Genomic DNA, 27,509 nt, shown 5'->3' on the forward strand with positions numbered 1-27,509 from the left:
TTAGTTTAATGCTATAAACGATTTTCTTCCAGTCAGTCGTTTTGTGCGGTTAACTACCAGTTAACATGGTCCAACTTTTGACTTATGAACTTTATGGCTAAATTGATTTCTTTTTTTTAGGCATGAAATAATTTTGATTATAATAGAACAGATGATACGCAGTTTTAATGTCACTCTATAACTCCCTCCTTCTCGAATTGCGTTTATGATAAAGCTATGTTTGTACATATGGAAAACGCATGTATTTTGTTAAATGGCCTGGTTAGAAAAAGTGGAAATATATACAGCACTGATACTTGCAATGTACATTTAGTAACTATCCATACAAAGTCCTATTTAAAATCGTAATCATCATAATAATATGAAACATAAATACCTACCTAAGCCCTTTTTGAAAATGACCTTCACACTAAATGTTAGGTACCTGCTTAATAATTCACAAATGCAAGCATTATGTTACTTTTACAGATATCCTTTAATTTATTTTCGGAATACTTCGCACAAGAATAAGGAAAGAGGAAGGAAGGAAGAAAGGAAGAAAGGAAGGAAGGGAGGAGGGAGGAAGGAGGGTAGATAGCGCAGAAATTGAGATTTGCAAATGTCCAGTGGGTAAACCTCGCCGTTATTCTGTTTCTGTACGCGAAGTGGTATAGTAATAACTATGTGTTTTAATCGAGAGTTACGTGAGAAAACAGTCAACAGTGTGCATGCTGCTGCCGCGGAAGAATGACGGTAGACAGAGGACGGTGTACACAAGATAGAGAGGTAACAGGAACTCATTTAACGTAACGGTATATATCCCGCAGCAAATATGACTGATGTAGATAACAGTGAATCATTAACAACCGTTAAGGAATTTCATGCCGGCAACACACAGTTGAAGTACAGCACGTTTTATTTTAAACAGAGATCGTAGGCACATCGAAGTTCGTAGATGCGCGTTGATAACTGTCCTTGTCAGCGCAAGGTGAAGCGACAGGTGCGAGAGCGAGAGAGGCGAGAGAGGCGGGCGAGGCGGGAGCGGTGGGGGGCGCGTCCTCCTCGGGCAGGGTGCGCAGGCGCTGGAGCCTCCCCCGCCCCCCGCCTCAAACCGGGGACTGTTCGCCGCTTGCGCTGCCTATGTACTCCTACAAAAAGAAGAGGTAATAGTAAAGCAGATAAAATATAGGAGGTAAGACAATTTTTTTCGGTAAGGGGAGGGGCGGGGGGTGTACATTGCAATTTCCTTACTACGGAAGGGAAAGTGGGGGTCAGATATAAAAGTTCTCACTGATTGATTCATTCAAGCTTAATCCAAACTATTCCAAACCCTTGGGGTTCGAAAGTTGAAATTTTGCTTGGAGGGTCCATTCCATTCTATTTCGCACGGCTATTCCAGGAAATGACAGCTGCCCTAGGAACTAGGCACATACTTATTATGTAATTCATACTGTATAATTTTACTTACGACATGCAAATGGTGAGGGGCCAGCGAAGTCCGAGGTACCAGGAGTGTGGTTGTTGTCGTCTCCGACGCAGCCGACTCTCTCTTCGACGGGTGACTGTATAACCTGCCCCATGCTCTATTTATTATTATATAAAAATACTGCTATTAGGATTGCAAGGTTCATTTCAATGAAGATTTTTTTGTTAAACACACTTAATATGAACTTTAATTTAAGGTGCTCCTACGGTGATTAATGTTGTGTAACTCTCGCAATCAGAGATGCTGCAGCCAGGGCTTGTTAACGTTACCAAACTCACATAATAAGTAACGGTAAAATTGTACAAATACCTTGTACCGGTATTAAATTAAGTAATTAAATTAAGTAATTAAATTAAGTAAGTAATTAGTTTTATATTTTGATTTTATTGCTTTTTGTTTGTTATTTTTTAGGAAATTTTGTCGCCTTCCGTGAAGTCTTCGTTTCGCGAGTTTGCATATTGTTGTTTTTTTCTTTCTTTAATGTATTTTTATTATGTTTTGTGCGAATAGCGAATAAATATTTCTATTTCTATTTTCTATTTCTAAATTATAACGTTACTTGGTAAATTAACATTACGGTAACGTACCTAATTAACGTTACTAAATAACGGTCATTTTTTTACATAGTGACTAATAGTAGGGCTTGTTAATGTAACCCAATTCACATTATTATAACGTTAAAAAAGTAACACTACTTCAATTCGTAAGAGGTAACGATACCAACTTTATAACGGTATTTGAAGCCCTGGCTGCAACTGCTACTGTAGCATGCGCGCGTAGTGTAAGAGCGCAAAGCATCGAATGACTACGTGCTTTCGTCATTGTGTTTGAGCTATGTACATATTTGCTAATTAAAACGAAACTGCTGGATTACCGCGAATAAATTTTTAGCAAAAAAAACTAGAGCAGAAAATATTTCTTCCATTTTCTTATTACCATGGCTTGTAATTGAACTCATACTGGATTGAAAAGCCGATAAGAGTTAAAACAATGATTCTGTCACTCACACGAAACGTTTATTAAATTACATGCAAATAATCTTGCCAAAATGCCTACGGAAATCCTATCATTACAATGCGTCCAATTTTGGCTTCATTTTCCATTAAGTATAAATAATTCTCAAAGCACCAATTTCGTTCTGAACAACAAAAGTAAATTTTAATAAGCCGCTACGAAATTACTTGAAGCAATCAGACAATAGGCTTATTTAATATCATATCTTAATTTATTTTTCATATAATACTCGATACTCGTACTTTGACAAGAATTTCAGCATAACGCCAAAGATCGTAGTGAAATAAAATACCTACAGCTATTCTATGCCAAATGTCAATAGAGATGTAAATTAAATCCTATTAAGCCTCATTCAGAACGAACGAGGGCTTTAAAATCTATTTGAAACTGATACAAGAAAGATTGATTGCGGAGGTGTAGCTCCGGGCGTTCAAACGGCCCTGTAATTAAACTATACATGATTGCAAATAAATGTGGCTTACTTACCCTTTTACTGACTTAAGCTCTTTTAAGTCGATGGTTTGAAGCTCAATGCTGAATTTGGCAAAGTTCGCATGCAAGTTAAGTATTCGACACGTCTGAATATAATCACAAATTTAATCTACTTGATAAAATTTAGATTTATTCCAAAGTTAAAAACTACAAGTACTCTGAAACTAATAGTCCATACTTGTTAAGCCATTTTTGGCGGATGCTGCACTTCATGAAGAAAGCAAGCCGCTTTGCACAGTGATTAGTACAGACTAAACTGAGTGATTTGACTCGCAGCAGCGGAAGTTTCACCCCTTAGGAACAGAGATGGCGCCACTTCTTTAAAAAATATTTCAAAAAATTCTACAAGCTAAAGTGATAAACGATTTCAATGTTTAATATCTCAAATGAGAGCCTATTATATACGTTACTTATAAAAAATACAAAAAAATATTTACAAAAAACTTTTGTCAAAAAACGCCATCTTAAGTTTTTTTTTCTTACCTGATTTGTTTTTTTACTTGATTGCTTAAAAAAACTGTATGCAACATGAATGGTTTAATGCATGTACATATTACTGAGTACATAACGAGTATTTAAAAAAAATCCGACACCGATACCTATCATATTTAACGAAATATGAAAGTTTAAATGTGAGCACAAATTTCTTTAAAAATATTTCAAAAAATTCTACAAGCTAAAGTAATAGACCGATTTCAATGTTTAATATCTCAAATTAAAGCTCATAACATTACTATTTACAAAAAAAAAAATAAATATTTACTGAAAACTTTTGGCAAAAAACACCATCTCAAGTTTTTTTCTTACCTGATTGGTAGTTTTTATTGATTGCTTAAAAAAACTGTATGCAACATGAATGTTTAATGCATACACATATTACTGAGTACATAATAAGTATTTAAAAAAAAAAATCGACACCGATACCTATCATATTTCACGAAATATGAAAGTTTAAATGTGAGCACAATTTCTTTAAAAAAATTCAATAATTCTACAAGCTAAGCTAATAAACCGATTTAAATGTTTAATATCCCAAATTAAAGCTCATAAAATTCATTATGTAGAAAAAAATTAAAAAAATATTTACTGAAAACTTTTGGCAAAAAACGCCATCTTAATTTTTACTTCTTACCTGATTGGTAGTTTTTACTTGATTGCTTAAAAACATTGTATGTTGTATGCAACATGAATGGTTTAATGCATACTTATATATATTTCTGAGTCAAATAACAAGTATTATAAAAAAAACCGACACCGATACCCTTCATACTTACGAAATATTTAAGTTTAATTGTGCACGCTTTTCTTACAAATAAATTTCAACGAAATCTTCAAGTGAACTAGTACTCTGATTATAATGTTTAATGTTAAATGAAAAGAAGAACGAAATTACCTAATTTATTAAAAAAAAGTTTTTTCCTGGTGTTACGAAAAAATATAATTACTTTAAATAATTAGTATTATTAAGACAAAAAATAAAACTATATCGTTTCGGCATAGTTGGTTCTGAGATGTAATATATATTGCTTAGTAGTTGCGAATTTATTTAAAAATTCTCTTTTTATCTGATAGGTAGGGCTACAGCTTATAGATATGTCACATTTGAAATAAAAGACTATGAACATCAATGTTTATCAAATATTTAAATTAAACCTATAAGTCCTCTTCGGGTTCATCGGCAGATGTAGACTGAAAAGGAAAAGTCGTTTTGAAGTACTTGTGCTATTCCAATACTGCAAAATCACAGATCTTTTAGACACGGACTGTGTTGCTGTAATTACTGTTGAATTATTTTTGTGCCTAGTTGATTACCATTAGATCTAAAATTTTGTGCCTACCTGTGGAAATCAGTGGTCAGCATACAAAATAACCCTGCATTGAATATTATATTAACTTACTTTTGATTTGTACAGCCACCTTTGCAGGATTTAACACTGGCAGTGCATGGTAAGCTGACCCGACGACACCCACAACGCATGGATCGCAGCCAGATTCCAGCCACAATACTTTATGTTCCAAGAGGCTTACTTTCTTTTGCCAACTCTCTTTTGCCTTAGTCCATCCCCAAGAAGATGGACATGGTACGGAAACTTCTGGTTTCATTGCGTTTCTCCATATTTGGCCCGCTTGGTAAGCTGCACGCAGTGTATGTTTATAGAGAGCATGTCATACCATGTCCATCTTCTTGGGGATGGACTAAGGCAAAAGAGGACTTCAGAATTGTCGGCAGTTACAGCGATTTGGTCGCAATTAAGCCTCTTGGACCATTGTGGCTGGAAATCTGGCTGCGATACCATGCGTTGTGGTGTCGTGGGTCAGCTTACCATGCACTGCCCAGTGTAAATCCTGCAAAGGTGGCTGTACAAATCAAAAGTAAGTTAATATAATATTCAATGCAGGGTTATTTTGTATGCTGACCACTGATTTCCACAGGTAGGCACAAAATTTAAGATCTAATGGTAATCAACTAGGCACAAAAATAATTCAACAGTAATTACAGCAACACAGTCCGTGTCTAAAAGATCTGTGATTTTGTAGTATTGGAATAGCACAAGTACTTCAAAACGACTTTTCCTTTTCAGTTCACATCTGCCGATGAACCCGAAGAGGACTTATAGGTTAATTTAAATATTTGAAAACATTGATGTTCATAGTCTTTTATTTCAAATGTGACATATCTATAAGCTGTAGCCCTACCTATCAGATAAAAGATAATTTTTTAATAAATTCGCCAACTACTAAGCAATATATATTACATCTCAGAACCAACTATGCCGGAAACGGTATAGTTTTTATTTTTTGTCTAATAATTACTAATTTTAAAGTAATTATATTTTTTCGTAACACCAGGAAAAAATTTTTTTTAATAAATTAGGTAATTTCGTTCTTCTTTTCATTTATTATTAAACATTATAATCAGAGTACTAGTTTCACTTGAAGATTTCGTTGAAATTTATTTGTAAGAAAAGCGTGCACAATTAAACTTAAATATTTCGTGAAGTATGAAGGGTATCGGTGTCGGTTTTTTTTATAATACTTGTTATTTACTCAGAAATATATATAAGTATGCATTAAACATTCATGTTGCATACAACATACAATGTTTTTAAGCAATCAAGTAAAAACTACCAATCAGGTAAGAAATAAAAAATTAAGATGGCGTTTTTTGCCAAAATTTTTCAGTAAATATTTTTTTAATATTTTTTTCTACATAATGAATTTTATGAGCTTTAATTTGGATATTAAACATTTAAATCGGTTTATTAGCTTAGCTTGTAGAATTTATTGAATTTTTTAAAAAATTTGTGCTCACATTTAAACTTTCATATTTCGTGAAATATGATAGGTATCGGTGTCGAATTTTTTTTAAATACTTATTATGTACTCAGTAATATGTATATGCATTAACCATTCATGTTGCATACAGTTTTTTAAGCAATCAAATAAAAACTACCAATCAGGTAAGAAAAAAAACTTGAGATGGTGTTTTTTGCCAAATTTTTCAGTAAATATTTTTTTTTTATATTTTTTTGTAAATAATGAATGTTATGAGCTTTAATTTGAGATATTAAACATTGAAATCGGTCTATTACTTAGCTTGTAGAATTTTTTGAAATATTTTTTAAAGAAATTTGTGCTCACATTTAACTTTCATATTTCGTTAAATATGATAGGTATCGGTGTCGGATTTTTTTTTAAATACTCGTTATGTACTCAGTAATATGTACATGCATTAAACCATTCATGTTGCATACAGTTTTTTTAAGCAATCAAGTAAAAACTACAAATCAGGTAAGAAAAAAAAAACTTAAGATGGCGTTTTTTGACAAAAGTTTTTTGTAAATATTTTTTTTGTATTTTTTTATAAGTAACGTATATAATAGGCTCTCATTTGAGATATTAAACATTGAAATCGGTTTATTACTTTCGCTTGTAGAATTTTTTGAAATATTTTTAAAGAAGTGCGCCCTCTCTGTTCTAAGGGGTGAAACTTCGCTGCTGCGAGTCAAATCACTCAGTTTAGTCTGTACTATCACTGTGCAAAGCGCTTGCTTCTTCACAAGTGCAGCATTTTGTCTCTAACAAGTATGACTATAAGGAATCACCAGAACATGTTTGTGAAATAACGGTTTTCATGCAGTTATCTGCGTTATTGAGTTAAAGTGTAAAGCTTTGCGAAAGAGTGACAAAAAAAAAACAGCGGCATGGAGCAGATTACACATAAATTATTGTAAACAAAGTAACGAAAAAGGTATAATGTCCAAATCCACATTATTATTCTTGTCTGGGAAGTCTTCGTAAATGCAATAAAGTCCGTTCCGGTAAGCAGATTCGTTTGATCGTATCCAGTACGGTAGTCCAGGCTTCTTCATACCGTGAGCCTAGTGGGAAAAATTCAACGTCAAATATGGATTGGAAACGTGAAAATTAACACTCTCTCTGCCGTGGGGTCCGCCGGCGCCCCTCAGTATTTCTGTTATAGCCGACAAGTATTTTCGAACTCTTTCATTTCGAGGCTGTGAGGTCCGCCGGCAGTCCTATTTGTATTTATTTTGTGTCACGGTGCTCCTATGACTCACGGCTACTTGAATTCGGAGAGTATTATATTGCTGGCAGAGAGAGTGTTAAAAAAGCGAAAACCGAAGCTGAGGTTGCATGCGGTAACAAATGAATAACTCCGCGCTGGCTGACGCAGACAATTTTTTTCTAATGTATCTATATGTTTATACGTATGGTCCTGGCTGTCTCGTTTTACAAGCTTTAATTGAACTTTAGTATGCATGCTCGTAAGTTTTTACGTTTGAAGTTTTTTTTTCGGCTTAACCGTTCCTTGCATGTATGTAAATTTTTTATGACACTTACTAAGTATATTACAAAAAACCGGCCAAGTGCTAGACTTTGCGCGCAGACAGTTCTATACTAGTATGTCTATAAACCAAAGTTCTTTTTGGGCTTCAATATCGTTTTTGTAGTGGAAAACACTGGAAGGTCTAAATCTAAAGCATTCAAAACGATTCATCGAAAATGTCGGCACAAACTGGACTTAAACTCAGGACACTCAGTAGGAGACAACTCCGACATATCGTCGGGGCATTTACAGGTAATTTCGATACTAAACACATACTAGTAAAGATGGGACTACAGGACAATGAAGTTTGTAGAATATGTGGCGAGGAAGACGAAACAATGGAACACATTATGTGTGAATGTGACGCCCTCGCCAGATTAAGAATGAGACTCTTTGGCGACAGATACCCCGCACCAGGAGACTTTAAGGCACTACCGCTACGTCAAATCATCCAATTTATGGACGAGGTGATAAAGGCAATAGAGTAAGTGCGAAGGAGGGGTAATGACACAAAAGATCCCTACGGGTCGAAGTGTATCCGCAAGGACCCCTAACGATAAGATAAGATAAGATAAGATGTCTATAAACCAAAGTTATTTTTGGACTTCAATATCGTTTTTTTCCTAGCCGAATACGATTCTTTTTATACAGCTCAAAGAGATTGCAAGCTTGAGTACCTACCGCCACGTGTTCCTGAGAAAATCGGTCTTCATAGTCAGACAGACAGACAATGAAGTGATCTTAAGAAGAGGGTTCCTTGTCATCTTGAGGTATAGAACCATAAGAAACTTAAAAGTACCCAGATGAGATTTTAATGTTTTTGGTTGTAGGTACTTATGAAATTGTTCAAAACCTCCGATAAGAGCGGTATTAAAAAATATGCGTGTTTTTGGCAATAAATACATCGACTTCTGCGACACACGATGGTAACAATTAGTTTAACATTTGTTATTTTAGTTACCAAAATACAATAGCAAATCTGAATCAGCCTTCGCGCTAGTAACATTGAATCGAGTGAATGAATGAAACCCATAATACGTTCCAACGGTCATTCCCATTCTCACAAAAAACGGATTAATCGGATTACAGTAATTGAATGCCAAATGAACCTCCAATTATCTTTACGGTTAGCAAGTATCTATTATCAAATTCGGATAAACTGCTCATGAAAGCTACCACAAATATTCCGATTGTTTATTTCTCAACTCAACAACTAATGTTTTGTTTAGTCTCACTACACTCTCACTCAATAAAAGGTGTGCACAACAAAACCATGAAGGATAATATTCTGAATAGTAATAGTACCATTGAGAAAAAGTAAGGCCAGGTTTGATTTATAAAAACAGATTCAGTGTAAAATTATTTTCTGGATAAGAATACGGGTTAACATTGAGCTCAGTTCAAAGTAAACAATTTTATTTTGTCTCAGACCTTGAGTTTGCAAAAATAACATCAAAATTATTAGTATCTCATAAGAGTAAATTTTACTTCAGTCGACACACAAACCAAGAAATATTTGATTAAAACAGTCGAAGACAAAACCTTGGAAGTAAATTTGGCAAATTTAAATTCATTAAAGACCTCACTTGTAAATAAATGAATGCTATATTAAAGTAAATTATGAACACATAGTACATGTATTTTCTTAGGTCATAAAAATCTACGAAAATCTCATAACGATACGAAGGAAATGAAATAAATCATGAATCCTCCAGATAGTGTTTTAAAAAGCAGTAAAACACAATTTCGCTGTGTAGGTAGACTAGGGAAATGTCACATGTTGTTGTTGTTTTTTTAGAAAAATATGGCTCTGTCCATTGGTGGACAATTTTGCCAGTGTCTAGTAGGTTTTGCCGTTGTACGGTAAAAAAATCTAGAAAACGAAATATGAGACGTAATGGTGGATGAACGATGACAGCCATGCCACATGTTTTATATCATTAAATGATTTGAAAACGCCGCTGTCTGTTTTGGGTCAAAAATCTCTATTTTCTGTTAATTTTGTTGAATAAATGAATTAATGAATGAAATAAAATGTTGATAAACGTTTCAGGCCAAATTTCTCGAAGAAGATGTATTTTAATCCTATTGAATACTCTTATAGTGTTAATTTAAGTGTAACGAGGGAGCAAAGTAACGGGGAAATAAAATGAAGCATTTTTGGCAACTTAAGTTTTATTTTCGAAAATACAAACTGAGACATGGATGCACAGAAAAACCAGAAAAGAGACCAGCGCTGGGAATCGAACCCAGGTCCTCAGCATTCCGAGCTGCGTGCCATGTCCCTACACTACCACTGGACAGGAGTACAGACACGAATTTCTCCTATGCACACATATCTCAGGTTGCTTATTTCTACAACGCTACTTAAGCAGCAGCACCAGTGGTGCAGTGGTGGTGGTGTGTCCAGTGGTAGTGTAGGGGTATGGCCCGCAGTACGGAACGCCTGGATTCGATTCCCAGCGCTGGTCTCTTTTTTTGGTTTTTCTGTGCATCCATGTCTCAGTTTGTATTTAAGATATGGTTTTACCGGATGACCGTAAAAGTAACGAAGGAGTTGAAATAAAAAATAGAAAAAGACTCCAAATAACCAATCATAACTTTTGTGATTGTTATTTAAAAGTTACATGGACGAGCTTACTGTGATTGATTTAGTTATTAATCAACAATTTAATAATTTCAGTGTATTTATAAATAAATATGTATAACTGTATAACTGAAACATCTTTTATAACTATGTACATGACTTTACAATGAATAAATGAATATAAAAACGCTTTTTTTCTTCTTTCCAAAAAAGTAAAGGAGGGGTTGCTATCACAACCGTACCGGGGGTCTTTCTCCAAAATTGAGAAATAGTGGCACTCTTCGATAGAACTTTAATCCCTAGTTACACTTAAAACTCTAGAGCTTCATTTTACACGGTGTGCGATATCGGGTATGGCGGACCACACAGCTGCGATTTTATAACTAATATCATGATCAACGGCAATGTATCGACTTGCACGATTTCACGCACCATTTAGATGAGGCTCGATGGTGGGCTCAACTTTTTCTAAACCCATTTGCGACTCCACTACATCAAAAACACATGCTGTATTAGTACTGCCATAAATCTGTCATGCGCCCTCACCGTATGCTCTCAGTCCTTGATCGCGGAGACCAGTCTTTGGAGCACGAGGCTCCTCTCCTCCGGCCCCCCGCTATGGCCCTTCCTGTCTTCCACCGCTCTACGTGATACCTAATGAAATATGTAATATGAAACATTCAGTGTTGATAAACATTACTGTTGGATTTTAACTTCGATTGAATTGTCATCGCATACAAACAGAAACAAAATTTAAAGTCAATAAATAATAAATATCTACTTAATAACATTTTTTCTTTGTCCCTCTCAAACCATTACAGCTCTGCTTGCTTGTGGCAGCGTAGGAGCAATGTAAAAATGTTATACCTATTTCATTGATATGTATGTACTCGTACAAGTCAATATAACCAAAGGAAGTAGACGAAATTTACAAGCAAGTTTTGTTCTACTAACGAAACCTACAAATCAACCAATTAATTAAAATAATTACCTATTCGTAGCTTGTGAAAAGAGTGGGTTTGATAAAAGTACTACAGTTCGGCCAGCGTTGGCGTTGGTACAATGACCTGTTAGTGGGTCCTTTTTAACCGACTTCAAATAACTCTCCTCCTTCGCAGTCGGGTAAAAAAGGAAGATTATCAATTGCATTATATTTTGTCTGGATAATATAGAGGGAAAAAGGAAGGCACTGAGCAATCAATGAATTACGCGATGTGCGGGATAGTTTTACTCCAAACATTAAATGTAGAACAAAAAAAAATTATCAAAATTTAGAATCAAAGTCAGCAAAGTACTGTATTAAATTTTCACGATTTTATTCTCTTATTTATGTGCTGAAATGGGAAACAAGAACCGGCCAATAAAACCAGCGTTTTATGTCGTCACATTCTGTTTTACCAGTAATAAAATAAATATACAAGTTAGTGAGGTTAAGTATTATATTACTTTCGAGTGAAATTATTTTAACATTTCCTAAGCTTGTGCTATATAGACGTGGACCGAGAAGCTGCCATATATTTAAAACAACTTGTATTCATCATACCTGATAGCATGCCGCACTTCAGTGTTCATAAAGCAGTAGAACAGCGCTACCGTAAAACCCTGTAAACAACGTATACAATTAAAGCGTGTCCTAGAACTAGAAGTAAGGTAAAGAGACAGTTTTCAAAATCATACTGGCTGAAAAAAATTTTTGGGTGTCATGCCGTCTACGGTTTTCTTATCTGTTGTTTAAAGGTCTCTACCTCTACCCACAGTACCGTATCATGCTATGACCGTAATAGGAACGTGTCAGGAACGGAATGTCAAACGCATAGACACGCGACGGTTAGGAAACGTGCTAGTGGGCATAGTTTCATACTGTTCAATACAAAAATATAATTAAGCTTTAAGGGATAAGTTCGCCTTTGTACATGTTATTATCCTGTGTTCTGTTATTTTCATCTGTTTTTATGTAGTACAATAAAGAGTTTTACAATACAATACAATTTTTGATGGTGTAAGTAATGGGTAGAGACCTTTAGGCATACAGCGCGAAAAGATCACAATGAATTTGGGTGACATTTGCAAGGAAGCGTAAGTTTTTATTTATATTCATCATCATCATCATCATATCAGCCGTAGGACGTCCACTGTTGGACATAATGCCTCCCTCATAGACCTCCAGTTGCTTCGGTTGGAAGCGGCCTGCATTCACTGTGAACTTGCAGCCTTAACCAATATTAATTTACGTTACAAACAGCGATATGAACGTGTGAACGGTAAACTTTAGAAATAAAAATACTTAACTTGATGCAACACATGCTAAGAAAGAATCGCTGAAAAATCAACCTGTTGAATACTAGGTACTCTGTCATTTCAAAATAAAATCAAACAGTCGTCTGTCCTTTGTCTCAAAATTAAGGACCCCACATAAGACTTTCCCCAAATAGATAGCCATCATGAGCAAAAGCGAGCATAATAGCACTGCGGTTATTTTAAGACTCCTCAGAGATTCAGAGCTACAGTTTTCGACTGCGAGGTAATGCTTTAAACTTTTTATTTACGACCTGCATAGTCTGGCGAATTCGGTTTGAAGTTTTGTTTGTCAGCGGTCGCTGAATTTGCTGGGATGTTAAGCATTACGTTTCTTTTATCTTTTAAAAGATAAACAAGTGTTTCCTGCTATTGACTGCGTTGGATTAAAGTTGAAAGGCTTTTTGGTTTTATGGAATGTGTCAAAGTTTAAAAACAATCGTAATTAGGTCTTGTGATGAACATTTTGCGGGATGATTGTGATTGCTAAAAATCTTATTGATTTTTTGTTTTTGACCAATGAAACTGGTAAAGTCTTCAAATAACTAACACTACACTTTTAGTATGGTAATGATATCTGGCTTTTATTTTCTAGCTAGACAATCAAGTATGTGTAGTAGGAGACAAAAATATCCATGTTAGCCCAGTAGTAGTTTGACGTGTCTGTTTTTAGGGTTCCGTAGTCAACTAGAGTCCCTTATAATAATAATAATAATTTATTTCGGACATAATCCATAGCGGGTTAGTAACAGTATAGTTTCGCCATGTCTGTCCGTCTGTCTGTCTGTCTGTCCGTCCGCGGCTAAGCTCAGAGACCGTTCCTACTAGGAAGCTGTAATTTGGCATGAATGTACATATCACTCACGCCGACAATGAGGTAAAATTAAAAAAAAATGTATGGTAGTTAGCTCCCATAGGTGTAAAGTGGGGGTGATTTTTTTTTTCGACTAATCCTATAGCGTGGGATATCGTTGGATACGTCTTTTAAAACCATTGAGGGGTTGCCAGAATGATTTTTCGATTCTTTTATCTGTTTGGGAAATATGCAACTTTAAAGTGCACATTTTCATTAAAATAGAGCGTCTCCCCCTCTAAAATCTAAACTAAACTGCTGGGTTGAAAATTTTGACGAAATTCAGGATGGTAGTAAGTATATCAAATTTACAAGGAAAATTATAATGGCTAAGATTGCTTGAGAATTATTAGTAGTTTAAAGTAAATAGCAGCCTAAGGTATAAAACATACCTAAACTTGGAAGATTCCGTACACAATACGAAATCCTTAGAAAAATATGACTTGATTTTTTCGTAATGGCTACGGAACCCTATCTTGGGCGTGTCCGACACGCTCTTGGCCGGTTTTTAAATCATCATAAAGCAGAATTTAATGAATGATACTTGCATATTTGTTTGAGCGTAACTACCTACATAAATGTGTGTGAATCTACTTAATATCTTATTTGGCAACGAAAATATCAAAATTTCCCTTACTGACCTGTGTAGACAACATAAGTGCCCTGGTATAATCGAAAGCATCCGCAAACCAGGAGTCGTCGCTCGGCCCGCAAAGCACCAACAGGTTCGTGATGCCCAGCAGTGGGATCAGCACCAGCAGCGCTTTCGTTGCCTTCCTGTACTGCTCCGTCTCCAGTGTGTTTGCTGACCGCAGTTTCGTTATAAGGACCTGGGAAATTAATAGTAAGAGTCAAAGAATCCGACCAAACCACATCATCAAGATATGAAGTCATTTTATCAACTTTGAAAAATGTTTTGTAGTTTACACGAGTTTGGTCTTTTACACAAGTTATAGAAGCTTTACCCTAACTTAGATGAGCTCTGTTTGAAAATCGGTAGTCAGGCTAACGCCTGGCTACAACTAAAGGGGTTTCGTGCACTTGTCAACGGCACGGGATCGACGCCACCTCATCTTCAGTCGAACTTCATTTAAATCAAAATATGTTAGACCACAATCCACAGACTTATTTGTTTTATTTGTGTCCGCAACTGCGTTAAGTTGGCTGTAGCCCAAAACTACCTAAATTAGGCCCGGCAGAAACTTGCATTTAAATATTAATACAAGTCGAAAAGCCACAGCCACAATAGACCCCTGTCACATTTAATTGTATTAAGCTAACTCGGCTTTGGGCCGATTTGGTGAATAATCTGTTACGTATCTATTTTAGTTTTTGCAAGGGATGCGTAAATCGATTGAGAATTTACAGAAAGTTCAATAGAATTCCATACATCGCAATTGCCCTGACTCCTTCTTGACAGTAAGGGAACTAAACGATGCTGGCATACGTAGACCGTGAAATCTTATTGTTATTTATGCTTGAGGTATCCCATCTTAGTGCTCTAGGTTGGCAACGCACCTGCAATCCTCCTGGTGTTGTAGGTGTTTATGGGCGGTGGTGAACTCTTACCATCAGGAGACCCCCTTGCGGTATTAAGAGCAGTTTAAAAAAGGAATTAGAAAAACTATATAAAGCGTAACGTTTAAATTACATAACTCTCATTTAGCAAAACAACTTTTGTCATAATGTTCATATGGAGAGAGAGAGAGAGAGAGAGAGAGATCTACGCATATGTATTCAATACTAGCTTTTGCTCGCGGCTTCGTCCGTGTGGAATTCGGTTATCGCGCGCTCTTCCCTCGGGAACTTTGTATTTTTCCGGGATAAAAAGTAGCCTATGTTACTCTTGGCCCATAAACTATCACTATGCCAAAAATCACGTCAATCCGTCGCTCCGTTTCTACGTGAAAGACGGATAAACATACAAACACACATACTTTCACATTTATAATATATTAGTATGGATACAATACAGAAAAACACAATAGGATGAAATACTAAATAAATAAAAAAACACATCAAATACGAATAGTTGGTATTTTTCTGTGGGACCCATTTAAAACTAAACACATAAAAATATACATACATACACTAGGCTATTAATGTTTGATTCAGTCCCTGTAAAGAATGGTTTTAACAAAACGAATGAAATATTTCATGAATGAATATCATTCGTAAATAAGTGTTTACATTTGTTTGCAATATGACGTTACAAAGTTGCGTTGACGTCGTATTTAAGTAAAAAAACATGGCGTTGCGTTTTCAGGCTGTAATATTATTTTGTTAAAAATTCATAACTCAGTTCAGTTCACACAATCAAGGAAATAACTTACGGCTCTCATTAGCCGGTCCTGAATTTGTGAAAATATTAGCGCTCTGATATATATTTTTTTACGTTTATTTTATTAAAAGTCATCCAGAAAGTCTACTGTTACAGCGTAAATAAATTACTCGAAATCACATTTTTCATTCTTTCATTTATTAGTAAAATAAAGTAACATGACTATTTAAATTTTACCAAAAACTGACAACACTGAAACTGTCACTTTACTGAAGTGAATTAATCGTTATAGTATGTATTTATGCATGTAAACTCTTGATTAAACAAAAATTAAAATAAAACACACATTGACAAACGTTAAATGTACAAAGATGATGAGAAAATGTAATGTTAAGTATATTATTATAGGTACTTAAAGTTCGAAGTATTAAAATAATTACACTTAAATTTGTATGCTGACGTTTGGTACTCGTAACAAACAATCGGTTTTCTTTTTCTTTCTCATTTGCATCTTCAGGAAGACGAAGAAAACCCAGCCCCGAGCGACGTCAACATTCTGGTTGTACTGTAAGTAGGTGGCAATACATACCCACATAATCCTGACTAGAAAGAAGAGGTTAAGCGCGAGCCCGACGAGCGCCGGCGCCTTGTGGATCCAGTCCACCCCGTGCTCGTGCATCCACAAGCACATCTTCGTCTCCCCTGGGTTCCCCAACTGTTAAATATTTAAACTATAATAATAATAATAAATTCATTTATTTCGGGCAACTTGGCCCATACAATAAATACCTTACAGACACATACATATTTATTTATAAACAATAATATTTAAAACTAATTTGGTGACAAAACGGCGTGACCCCGTTGAGTCATCGCAGCCGACGTCGCTATCATCTGCGACTATGTCACAGATGAGGTGAATAATGTTTTGTCATCGTATTTTGTCGGGAAAGTTCGTATTTATCTTGCTCTCTCAACTATCTTACTGAAGTTTATTAAAGCTAATTGAGATAGCAAGATAAATACAAACATATCCGATAAAATATATTATTCAAGAGATCTGCAGATTATTACTGTGTCTTAAAATTTATCGGTAGACGTGGCCAACTGGCCAGCCCAGTCCCATTTGAGCCTGGTGATTGCTTTTTAAGCCGGGGTTATATTAGAGCCACGCCGCGTGTCGCAACGCTGCCTGACTCAACGGGCTCTGATTATACTACAGTATCGTGTCGCCGCGCGTGCTGATTAATTTGTATGAATGCGCGTAGCCACGTGGTGATTATACTAGCGCGGAGCGAGCCAACGCGTCACGTCCCCTACCACCTAGCCCACGCCGATCGGAATCGAGCGGTCTGCGTGGCGCCAGCTCGCTCGGCGACAGGCTGTGCTAATGTAACCACGTTCATACGAAATGTATGTAACCGATTGCACTCCCACGCGTTGCGACACGCGGCGTGGCTCTAATATAACCCCGGCTTTACGCTGTTTTGGAGCTCAGTGTGATGTTTCATTCTACAGTGTGTACCAGGAAATATGAATTTGTGTAATGTACAAGATGCTAATAAAAAATTCTAACGGATTACCGTCAAAACTTTAGGGTTTGTTAAGTAGTTCAAGTTGTAATTCAATTATTTTTAGACAAGCGAAAGGAGGTTAATCGAATTGGTCTCATGGAAAAGTTTTCTCAGTTTAACTAAATATAAGAACATTTCTAAAATTTCTACTGGGAATTCAGATATCCTGTGTTACAGTTAGAAACTTATGTGTTGTAGGGGAAACCGAGGATAGTTGTGACAGAGAGGAGTAGTGACAACGTCGACTTTTGGAAACTTATTAACTGTTAGCGAGCTCGCAACAGCACGCGTTTGATAGTTCGAGAGTTGAATTAAAAAATGAGTGCTATTGCGAGCTAGTAGCTAATAAGCTCCAAAGAAGCGACGTTGTCACTACTCTCCTCTGTCACAACTCTCCTCGGTCTCCCCTACAGTCACGCAAAGTATGAGCAACATTGCAACCTTTTCAATTTCATTTGATAAAGTGATGCATCAATATACTAGTTCAAGGATATCCCACTACCTTTAAATACAAGCTCTAAAATTCTCAGTAATGAAGGATTACTCAAAGTATCTTCATATCAAATTTCATCACGATCGGTTGAGTACTTTAAGTGTGAAAGCTTAATAAACATACACACTTTCCCATTTACAGTACATATTTATTAAGGATTTAAGACTAAAGGAATAAGCACTTGAAGAGGTTTTGCAGTAATGCTCAATTTGTTGTCTGACGTGACATGAATACCATGTCGACTGATTATGTCAAAAAGCATAACAGCTAGTACAGTGTATCATTATTTAACGGTAATTTTGACTAAATAGCACGTAGAATTCTCATTAAATCCATATTTTTTCAGTAATTAGTAGTAAATTGACAAATTACCCCATCAGATCCATTGGAGCCCACGGTGACGAAACTTCTCGATATCACCCATATCGTTAAGAACACAGCGGGTGCGCCTGCGACAGGAAAATACACACAAATTAATCTAATTGTTCTATCATCAACAATCTTCGAACTATTTACTCATATTACTATTATCTAAATTTCTAATGAAATTTAATGACCTATTCATCCACTTTAGTTAAGGTATTAATTAACTTGGCAGACATTTTATTCTACTAAATAACATAAATGGAATTGCAGGTGCCTTGCCGGTGATTTTTTAATTATCGTTAACAGAGATGTCCTAAACCAAATCCATCCAAAGTGTATCATAGTGTACCGCGTCAAAGGCGTGATAGTTTTAATCAAAAATCCCGATTTAAAACTTTTAAAGGTCATTCACGATGACGCGTGCTGTGGTTCTTATTAGAATGTCATTAATGTCTAATTTTGACAAAATCGCGCGTCTTCGTCGATGGCACTAGGTATACAGGAGTATTCAGTTAAACTAACCCTGCAATATACTGGAGGTGTTTAAGGACAGCCTGCGATTAAAGAAATATCTCTTAAAAGATCTACTAAAACTTCACGGATACAGACAGATCGATCTTTCTTCTAACTCGGATATTTATGGAAACAATTATGGCCATCACTATTATGTATGTATTATGTAGGTATATTATGTTAGGTTCGAGCGCCATCGGCGAGCACCGCCGCAGGGTGTAGTACGAGCCAGAGATAACATAAAATAGATTGAATCCACCCACGTCCCTAAAATATCGAGCAGGAAAAGTTAAATTTAACTTTAATATCGCTCAATTGTGCATATAAAAGGTGAAGTTAGTACGATAGTATTAATAGAAAAAAAATATGATTTAAATTCGGGTTTTGTTCCGCGTAAGTACTTTGTTTTAAATCATAAAAATAGTAACGACCGCGATAGTCTAAAACATTACATTTAATTTTCTAAGACAGCGATGTTGTTAAATCACATTTATTACTGTTGATATTTTCTTTACTATTTATAAGCATAAAAGTTAAGTGACAATTAGCAAAATCGTTTTTGATAGGTACAGTCAGCAACAAAAATATGAATACAGTCAAAGTGCAAAAAATATGTATACACGACCTTAACGTTCAGGCAATAAGGTCCTGTATACATATTTTGGACACTTTAAACGTATGTACATTTTTGTTTCCGTCTGTACCTACATAGTAGTAGTTTTTTTGGGTTGTCTTTTGTTTTGCGTTTCACTTACCCCATCCAATAGTCGCGTAAACTTTTAATTTTATATTTTCCGCTGTAAACGTCTCCACGACTAGCATGTATAGATATAAACCTGGAACAAAACAATACATAGGTAAGCAATTTTGTCAAAAGATTAAGATATTTCCAATTTGAAATATTTTTATTCTCTCTACTCTCTTTTATACTCTATTAAGACTGGGAGTGCAAAATTTGGAAGATTAAACCGTATTCCTTATTACCTTAATTATATAATGTCTTAAACTGTGTTGCCGAAACGTCGAGGTAAATATAACTCGCGTCTGTGTTAGCGTGATAAGTCCTGTGCGTGGTATTTTGACTACCTTAATTATGTCATACAGAAGTCAATCGACTCTTTCAAGTAACAAATCTAGGCAACAAACAGAGGCCTGGGAACACTCTGACATTCGCAATCGCATTCCCCCATCTCTTTCTTCTCTCGACTTAAGCCGTATGACAGAAAGAAGTGTCGAAAACGATTGTGATTCCAAGCGTGTTAGACAATAAAGCCTCCGGGATCACCGTCATCATTATCAGCCGGATCACGTTCACTGCAAAATCTCGTGCGCGGATCCTTTCTACTGACAACCATAACTTTACCCGTTCTCCCGTAGCCATTTATTGGGTCATAGGTTTCTCGATGTTAGTAGATGTCTACGGCAACGCACGAACAATGTCAAGACCGCAAGACCCCGAGCCCTGCTAGCAAACAGGGTGGATTGTCGGTGAAAGCAGCGCTGAATACGAGGACGAAGTTTAGAGAATAACACAGACGAACGATTGGTCGCTTTCATCCACGTGTTTCAAATACCTGGCTAGTTTTTTTTCGACTGGATGGCAAACGAGCAAGTGGGGCTCCTGATGGTAAGAGATCACCACCGCCCATAAACATCTGCAACACCAGGGGTATTGCAGATGCGTTGGCAACCTAGAGGCCTAAGATGGGATACCTCAAGTGACAGTAATTTCACCGGGTGTCTTACTCTCCACGCGAAACACAACAGTGCAAGCACTGCTGCTTCACGGCAGGATTAGCGAGCAACGATGGTGGTAGCAATCCGGGCGGACCTTGCACAAGGACCTTGTACCACCTCAACCATAATCTCAATTTATATTCTGGTAGTCTTTCATCACAGATGAAGTTCATCTCATCTCCAGTCGGGCGTATTATAATGTCCCTCTGATGGGCTCGATGAGAGGGCTTTGGCTGTAGTTCCCATGGGGGCTAAGTAGCAATTCGGAACTTTACACGCACCACAAAATTTGCTTCGCATGTGTATTCAGGTCTCCTCGCCATATACAGATTGGCTCATTTAGATCAGTCAGTATGGGAAAGTCTGAAACTGTAAGACATACGAAGATCTGTTCCACAGATTACTAATATGTAGCTAGCATCTGTTCTTAAGAACCATGTCATCGATTTTAATAACAAGAAAAACTGCATTCATACATTAAAAAAAAACTTGTACTCAACTCGGGAATCTAATCCGAACGTTTTGAAATATAAAACTCAAATTATTAATATGAAAGAATACATTTTTCTTCAAAAAAAAAGGAGGTTATCATTCGGATGTTTGTTACCTCCGTCATTTATGAACCGATTTGATTTTTTTTTTAAGTTCGTCTAAGAATGCTTTCAATTAGGTCCCATAAGCAGCAAATTAGGATCTGATGATCGGATCTTAAGGAAATCGAGGGAACTCTTCAAATATTGTAGGGACACCTTTGGTAGTTTGGATATATTTAGCAGTAATTTGTGCATTTGCTCTTGTAAATCATAATTTGGTGAAGTGGAACTGATGATGAAGACAGATTTGACCAACGGAACTACTACTTCAATAACAAGTATTTTACGGGTTAAATTTAAATTATCATGATTAATATACTTACCTGGATAAGCGAATAAGAAGAAGCTTTAAGTTAATGATTCTTTCGAACTGATCTGATGCTGAAGCCAGAAGGTAGGCAACGGAACTCTGTTATAAAACAACGTAACCAAGTCGTGTTTGGGTTAATGGAATTGTTGTGAGATGTTCTTTGGCTACGAATCACTAAAAAGTGAGAAATAAAGAAAATTTTTAACAAAAAGTAAAACCGACTCCAAAAAATAACAAAAAATGGAACCGAATGAAAACAGTATCGGTATTTCCATGTCGGTATTATCCGGGCCGGTAAAGAGTGTCACCCTCTTCTGCTAAATGAATGACTCAAACTACAGTAATTTGTATTCTCAAAACAAGTTAATACATAATCACGGTATTAATTATAACGTTCTGCGAAGAACGTTAATCTGGAGTTGGCTAATAACATAATTACTTCTAAGAAATACTATGAATGAAATGACTTGTGAAACATGGCGCTGAAGGCCAACAGCTAATGTGTTTACTTGTTATACGCCAATTACGAATAACGTTATTATTTCAGGATTGTCGATAATTCTACATTCGTAAAAGTAAGTAAAAGTTGTAGGTCAGAGCGACATTTTATATGTAAAGCAAAATTAACATTATAGCTCAGTTAATGATAAACCATACATATATTTACGTAAACATCAACCTAATTAGATTAATATAGGATGTTCATACTTAATATTTATAAGTTTATCAAAGTATGAACATGCTGAATTCAATGTGAGTATTTAGTTTAAATAATTGAGTTTGCATTAGGTATATAGTTCAGTATTAGCTGAGCTAAGATAATTAATTTTGTGTCACGTCAAAAATTTCACCTGTATATTCTGATAATATTATTCATTTCAGCAGTTATGGCGAAAGCCAAATACTCCAAAAAATACAAATTAATGATAAATGATAAAGCTACCTTTAAATGTCAACTTGTTAACTTTCTGAGCATGCAAAACATTGTCTAATTTTAAACGCATTAGAAAGAAACATCCGGTGTTGCCGAAAATACAACATGGGGTAAACGTCCCAGATAACGACATCCGTGCCAGATTAAGAAAAACTCCGAAATTGTTTTCTTGATCTGCTTCGCATTATACAAACGCGTAACCGACAAAATATGGCGTTAAGGCTCGTTTTGTAGCTGTTATGCAATCGTCAGCCGCTTGAAATGTACAGTCAACGTCATAAATAAGTGATAATTTCTGTACCTTGTCGCTTTCAGTCGTTACACAATTTCGTATTTATTTTCAAATATGACGTTACAGTGACAAGGTACAAAAGTGATCACTTATTTATGACGTTGACTGTACGATTAGGCAGAACTTAATCAATTTAATCATGACGTAATGTTTCAATATTACGAGCGCCAATTTGTCTAACGAGTCGTGTTCGCGTAGGGTACATTTACCTTACAATGTTTCATGTAGACACATTTCAAATAATCCGTGATATACTACTTCTAAATGGGCTGCCAACGGTAAATAATAAAAATTGCACCGTCCATCATCTGTCATGAGTCAAAAATGTAAAGAATTTGATTACATTATTTTTTATTTATAGCTGTTGAATGCGGGCCTCGCCCACGTTTGATTTGCAAAAACTGTACGTCAAGCATATATGTTAGTCTAAATACCACGCACAGGACTTATCACGCTAACACGGACGAGTAATATTTACCTCGACGTTTCGGCAACATTACAGTGGCCGTGGTCACGAGTATACAGAAGTGTAGGGGGAGTGAAGTGTAGGACTACTTAATGTGGATATAAATTTACCTTCAACAAGCATCCAGAAGAAGTTGGTTAAATAGAAGTAGTGCATACAGATGACCAGGATCATACACGACGTCTTTTCTTGCTGCGCCTCGTCGGACCAGTTCTAAACAGAAACCACAGTTGTACGTTAAATGCTCTCTTTTCTGTGTTTTCAAATTCGGTTACTGACTAATAATAAATAAACTACTATTATAAAGTTTCTTATTTAAAAACTGAAATCTACCAATCCATCGTATGATTGTTCTGAACCTTAAAAACTCTAATTAGAAGACAGTAATTTTCTTGCCCCAAAGTTGTTTACTCGTTTGTGATACATTGCAATTAGGTGTAATTATATCGTCTTAAATTATTCTCGGATAATTTCGTAGTCTCATGAGAAAATACCAAAATGGCGAACGAAATTGGTCGCGATTGACCTAAATGGGTATATTGCGTTTGCGTTAAGAATAACCAAGCAACTGGACGTACTATTCCTGTCAAGGCGCGCTCTTTTTTTACTTACTGGAGACAGGAAGATTTATGGTTAGGTTCTGAGGGGTTATTTTGTGTTCCAATCACTTTTAATTACAAGTTGTGGACCACCGAGCTTAGCACGACATCTTTCATTTTATTACTGCCATGCGGTGTAAAGCAATGCCATCTACTATTTTGTTGCTATTTTTAGGGTTCCATACCTCAGAAGGAAAAACCGGAACCATTATAAAGGATCACTTTGATGTCCGTCCGTCCGTCCGTCCGTCCGTCTGTCTGTCAAGATCCTTTATTTTTAAAGAATCGTACTCTGAATATACTGATAAGTAATATTTTACGAGATAGTATTCGATTTTTATTTTTTTATGGGTAAAGATTTTTTGCAATTAAACCTATTTACTAGTGTTGCCCAAATGCAAGAACAAGACGAGACTTAGCCAGTCTTGGTCTTGGTCTTGCGCCAATACACCTGGTCTTGGTCTTGGTCTTGGTCTTGCGCTCCCAGTCTTGGTCTTGGTCTTGGTCTTGCAGCAAGAGTCTTGCAAGTCTTGCAATTACCTATTAGTCTTTTACTATTTATTAAAGTTTACTTTAAATCTTAGAAAAACGTATTAGAATTGGAACATTGTGAGCTTGAATTAACATAGCCATAGTAAAGATCAAGCAGATTAATAAATAACTGAAGATTTGATAAGAAATTCGAAAAATCAACTGACCTATATGTCGTTTTCCATGGAAGTAACTGTTTCTTAATAAACATTTATGATTTATACATGTACTTCCGAAAAGCGGCAAATTTCTTTGAGAAGTAAGTACAAAACCTTTGATGCCGCATTATCAAAGTGCCGATGGTTAAAACATAACTATGCATGCACTCAGTTTGATTTTAATAGATATTTTTTTTATTCGCTATGTTTATGGTATTAGTCGTAATGCGCATAGGTCCAGTTTTTCATATTCTTTGATACAGTTTTTTGCGTCTCATAGAATTCCTAAGCGTACCTACCTATACACCGAACTGTTACACCTAACTACTCAGTGAAATAGCGCTAAGTCCTAGCTGCAAGACGCAAGAGTCTTGCAGGCTATGTCTTGTTCTTGCTCAAGTCTTGCACGGTCAGTCTTGGTCTTGGTCTTGCTAAAAATACGCGGTCTTGTTCTTGGTCTTGGTCTTGCAAAAACGCAAGAACAAGACCAAGACTGCAAGACCAAGACTGAATTTGGGCAACACTACTATTTACATAAATTTGGAAGACTAATTCTTGTTTAATACATGCTTGAACTGTCCAGTACCATCAGGATATTCATAATTCAATGGAGACCCTGTTTAAAAAGACACTGAAATCGGAGTTGACATCTAAATAATAAATGATAGTACCCTCTTACATGATTCCAAAATAATCGAGATAAATCAAGCAAATGATGTCAATTATCACTTGTAACTTAAAATTACTAATGTTGGTTTGATGAAGATGCTATTTGCACATACCTGTAAAGATAAATTCAAGATCCAACTGCAAGCAGATAGTATGTACGTAGACATAAGATTCGTGTGAATTGTGTTTCTTAGACATCTCAGATCCCTGAAACAAAAGGCAATCTGTTAGGTAAAATTTAGTACAAGGTACAATTTAGTACAAATTATAAAGGAAATAATTCGTTATATTAAAAAAATACTACATAGGATGTGAATTAACACGGGCTCCCTTCCTTCCAGAAGCAATCAGGAAGGTACACAGGTACACAGGAAGGTACATGATATTATAATCATTATAGAAGAATCGTTTTACTCGTACCGTTGTTTTACCGTGTGTAGTAAGATTAAATTAGTAAAAAAAAAAAAAAAACAGACTTGGCTTAAAGAGGCCTTTGGTGTAAGATTTGTATAGAGTTTGAACAACAGACGTGGTTGCATTGATGATATTTCCTTTGTCTATCCCTGAGGGATTAACCAAGGATTAACGAAAACAAAAAAATAGGGTTTTGACAGGAGCTTCAAAAGGACCTATGGAAAACGAATGAAGTCGGCTAGGGCAGCTATATACAGTCGGAATTCCCATTCGGGATTTCGAACGCAGTAAATCTATGCAAAATTACCTATCACATACGTGGAATAGCGTTCTCTGAGTCAAAATTCCGTATGGCGACCTGTGCACCTAGAATCCCATACGGAAAAAACCGGCCAAGAGCGTGTCGGACGCGCCCAAAATAGGGTTCCGTAGCCATTACGAAAAAATAAGTAATATTTTTTTAAGGATTTCGTATTTTATACGGAATCTTCCAAGTTTAGGTATATTTTATACCTTAGGCTGCTATTTACTCATAAACTACTAATAATTCTCAAGCAAACTTAGCCGTTATAGTCTTCCATGAAAGCTTAATATACTTACTACCATGCTGATTTTTTTCAAATTTTTTTTATCCACCGGTTTAGATTTTAGAGGGGGGAGGGACGCTCGATTTTAATGAAAATTTGTACTTTAAAGTTGAATATTTCGCAAAAAAAACACTGAATCGAAAAATCGTTTTAGCAACCCTCTAATGGCTTTAAAAGACTTATCTAGCGATACCCCATATTATAGGGTTAGATGAGAAAAAAAAATCACCCCCACTTTACGTCTATGGGAGGTAACCTAAAAAATTTTTATTTTTATTTTTAATTGTACCATTTTGTCGGCATAGTTTACTTATATATCCGTGCAAAATTACAGCTTTATAGCATTGAGAAAAGGCGCGGACGGACAGACACACAGACAGGGCGAAACTACAAGGGTTCCGTTTTTGCCATTTTGGCTCCGGAACCCTCAAAACGCGCGGTCAACGCGCGTTTAAAAACGCGGTGTGTATAGGTTTTTAGGACTGGTACTGCGTGCTTTTTCGATTTAGTGATTTGTTTGCGAACTATTCAACTTTAAAGTGCAAATTTTCATAAAAATCGAGCGTCCCCCCCCCTCTAAAATCTAAATCAGGATGGTAGTAAGTACATCAAACTTTCAAGGAAAACTATAACGGCTAAGTTTGTTTGAGAATTATTAGTAGTTTATGAGTAAATAGCAGCCTAAGGTATAAAATATACCTAAACTTGGAAGATTCCGTATAAAATACGAAATCCTTAGAAAAATATTACTTAATTAGTGTCGATTGTTACCGCGAGAACTCAGTTTCAGTTCATGTTAAATGCGCGGTTGGGCGAATAAGCGGATGCAGCGGCCATATTGTCATTTTGTTCTGGAATGGGCTTCGAGTATGTCGTTTGGGTGATTTTGTGTTGTTATCTGTTTTACTCAGTTAATATATAGTTGCTTAAAATTCAACGTTGGCAAACAGATTACCTTCCTATATTATAACTACATACTACCACAACCGGTACTTAACTATCACGCTAATAACGAGTAATAATTACTTGACGTTTCAACCATATTACAGTAGCCGTGGCCACGAGTGTGGCAACTGAAATGGTAGGGTATCATGTTTCGAACTATCTTAGGTACTCGCACTAGGTTACAACTAGTACCGGCACTCGTATCTCAAACTACCCGCACTTGGTCACTTGGTCTTTTGATTTATTTTGGTCTATTCGTGACCACGGCCACTGTAATATGGTTGAAATGTCGAGGTACTTAGATAATATTATTGGTTGTTAGCGTGACAAAGTCCAGGTTGTGGTAGTTATGAGTGAAAATCACGATAGTGTAGTTTGTCAGTTTGTGTTGTATATTGATGACTTACTTGAAATATAAGAAGACAAAGACAGCCAACGACAGCACAGCCAGACTGAGCGAGTAGCCCGCGAGGTAGATGAGGCTGGTGACGT

General features: G+C 36.0%; 1 protein-coding gene across 3 annotated transcripts; it reads right to left on the minus strand.

Annotated features, from left to right (window-relative positions):
* Positions 1-1,067: 1,067 nt before the first annotated feature.
* LOC141435126 (diuretic hormone receptor) lies at positions 1,068-27,509 on the minus strand. 3 transcript variants are annotated; one of them, XM_074097703.1, is made up of 11 exons: positions 27,425-27,509; positions 25,185-25,278; positions 23,225-23,327; positions 19,538-19,618; positions 18,276-18,352; positions 16,426-16,551; positions 14,197-14,385; positions 11,951-12,009; positions 10,954-11,061; positions 1,448-1,541; positions 1,068-1,127 (listed from the first exon to the last, which is right to left on the minus strand). In XM_074097703.1, the coding sequence occupies exons 2-11, from the start codon at positions 25,236-25,238 to the stop codon at positions 1,086-1,088; spliced, it is 933 nt and encodes a 310-aa protein (XP_073953804.1). In that variant the 5' UTR covers positions 25,239-25,278; positions 27,425-27,509; the 3' UTR covers positions 1,068-1,085. The 3 variants fall into 3 exon arrangements, with proteins under 3 accessions (XP_073953804.1, XP_073953803.1, XP_073953805.1); XM_074097702.1 differs by having other exon boundaries at positions 1,448-1,550; XM_074097704.1 differs by lacking the exons at positions 1,068-1,127; positions 1,448-1,541 and adding an exon at positions 7,213-7,353.

Source organism: Choristoneura fumiferana, chromosome 14 (genome assembly GCF_025370935.1).
Source record: "Choristoneura fumiferana chromosome 14, NRCan_CFum_1, whole genome shotgun sequence".
NCBI lineage: Eukaryota > Metazoa > Arthropoda > Insecta > Lepidoptera > Tortricidae > Choristoneura > Choristoneura fumiferana.

Coding starts and splice junctions, on each gene's coding strand:
- LOC141435126 (XM_074097702.1), bottom strand. CDS start 25,238: ATGTCTACGTACATACTATCTGCTTGCAGTTGGATCTTGAATTTATCT. Junction 11,062..11,950: donor GAAGTGCGGCATGCTATCAG/GTATGATGAATA, acceptor ATATTTCATTAG/GTATCACGTAGAGCGGTGGA. Junction 1,128..1,447: donor CCCCTCACCATTTGCATGTC/GTAAGTAAAATT, acceptor TTCTTTTTGTAG/GAGTACATAGGCAGCGCAAG.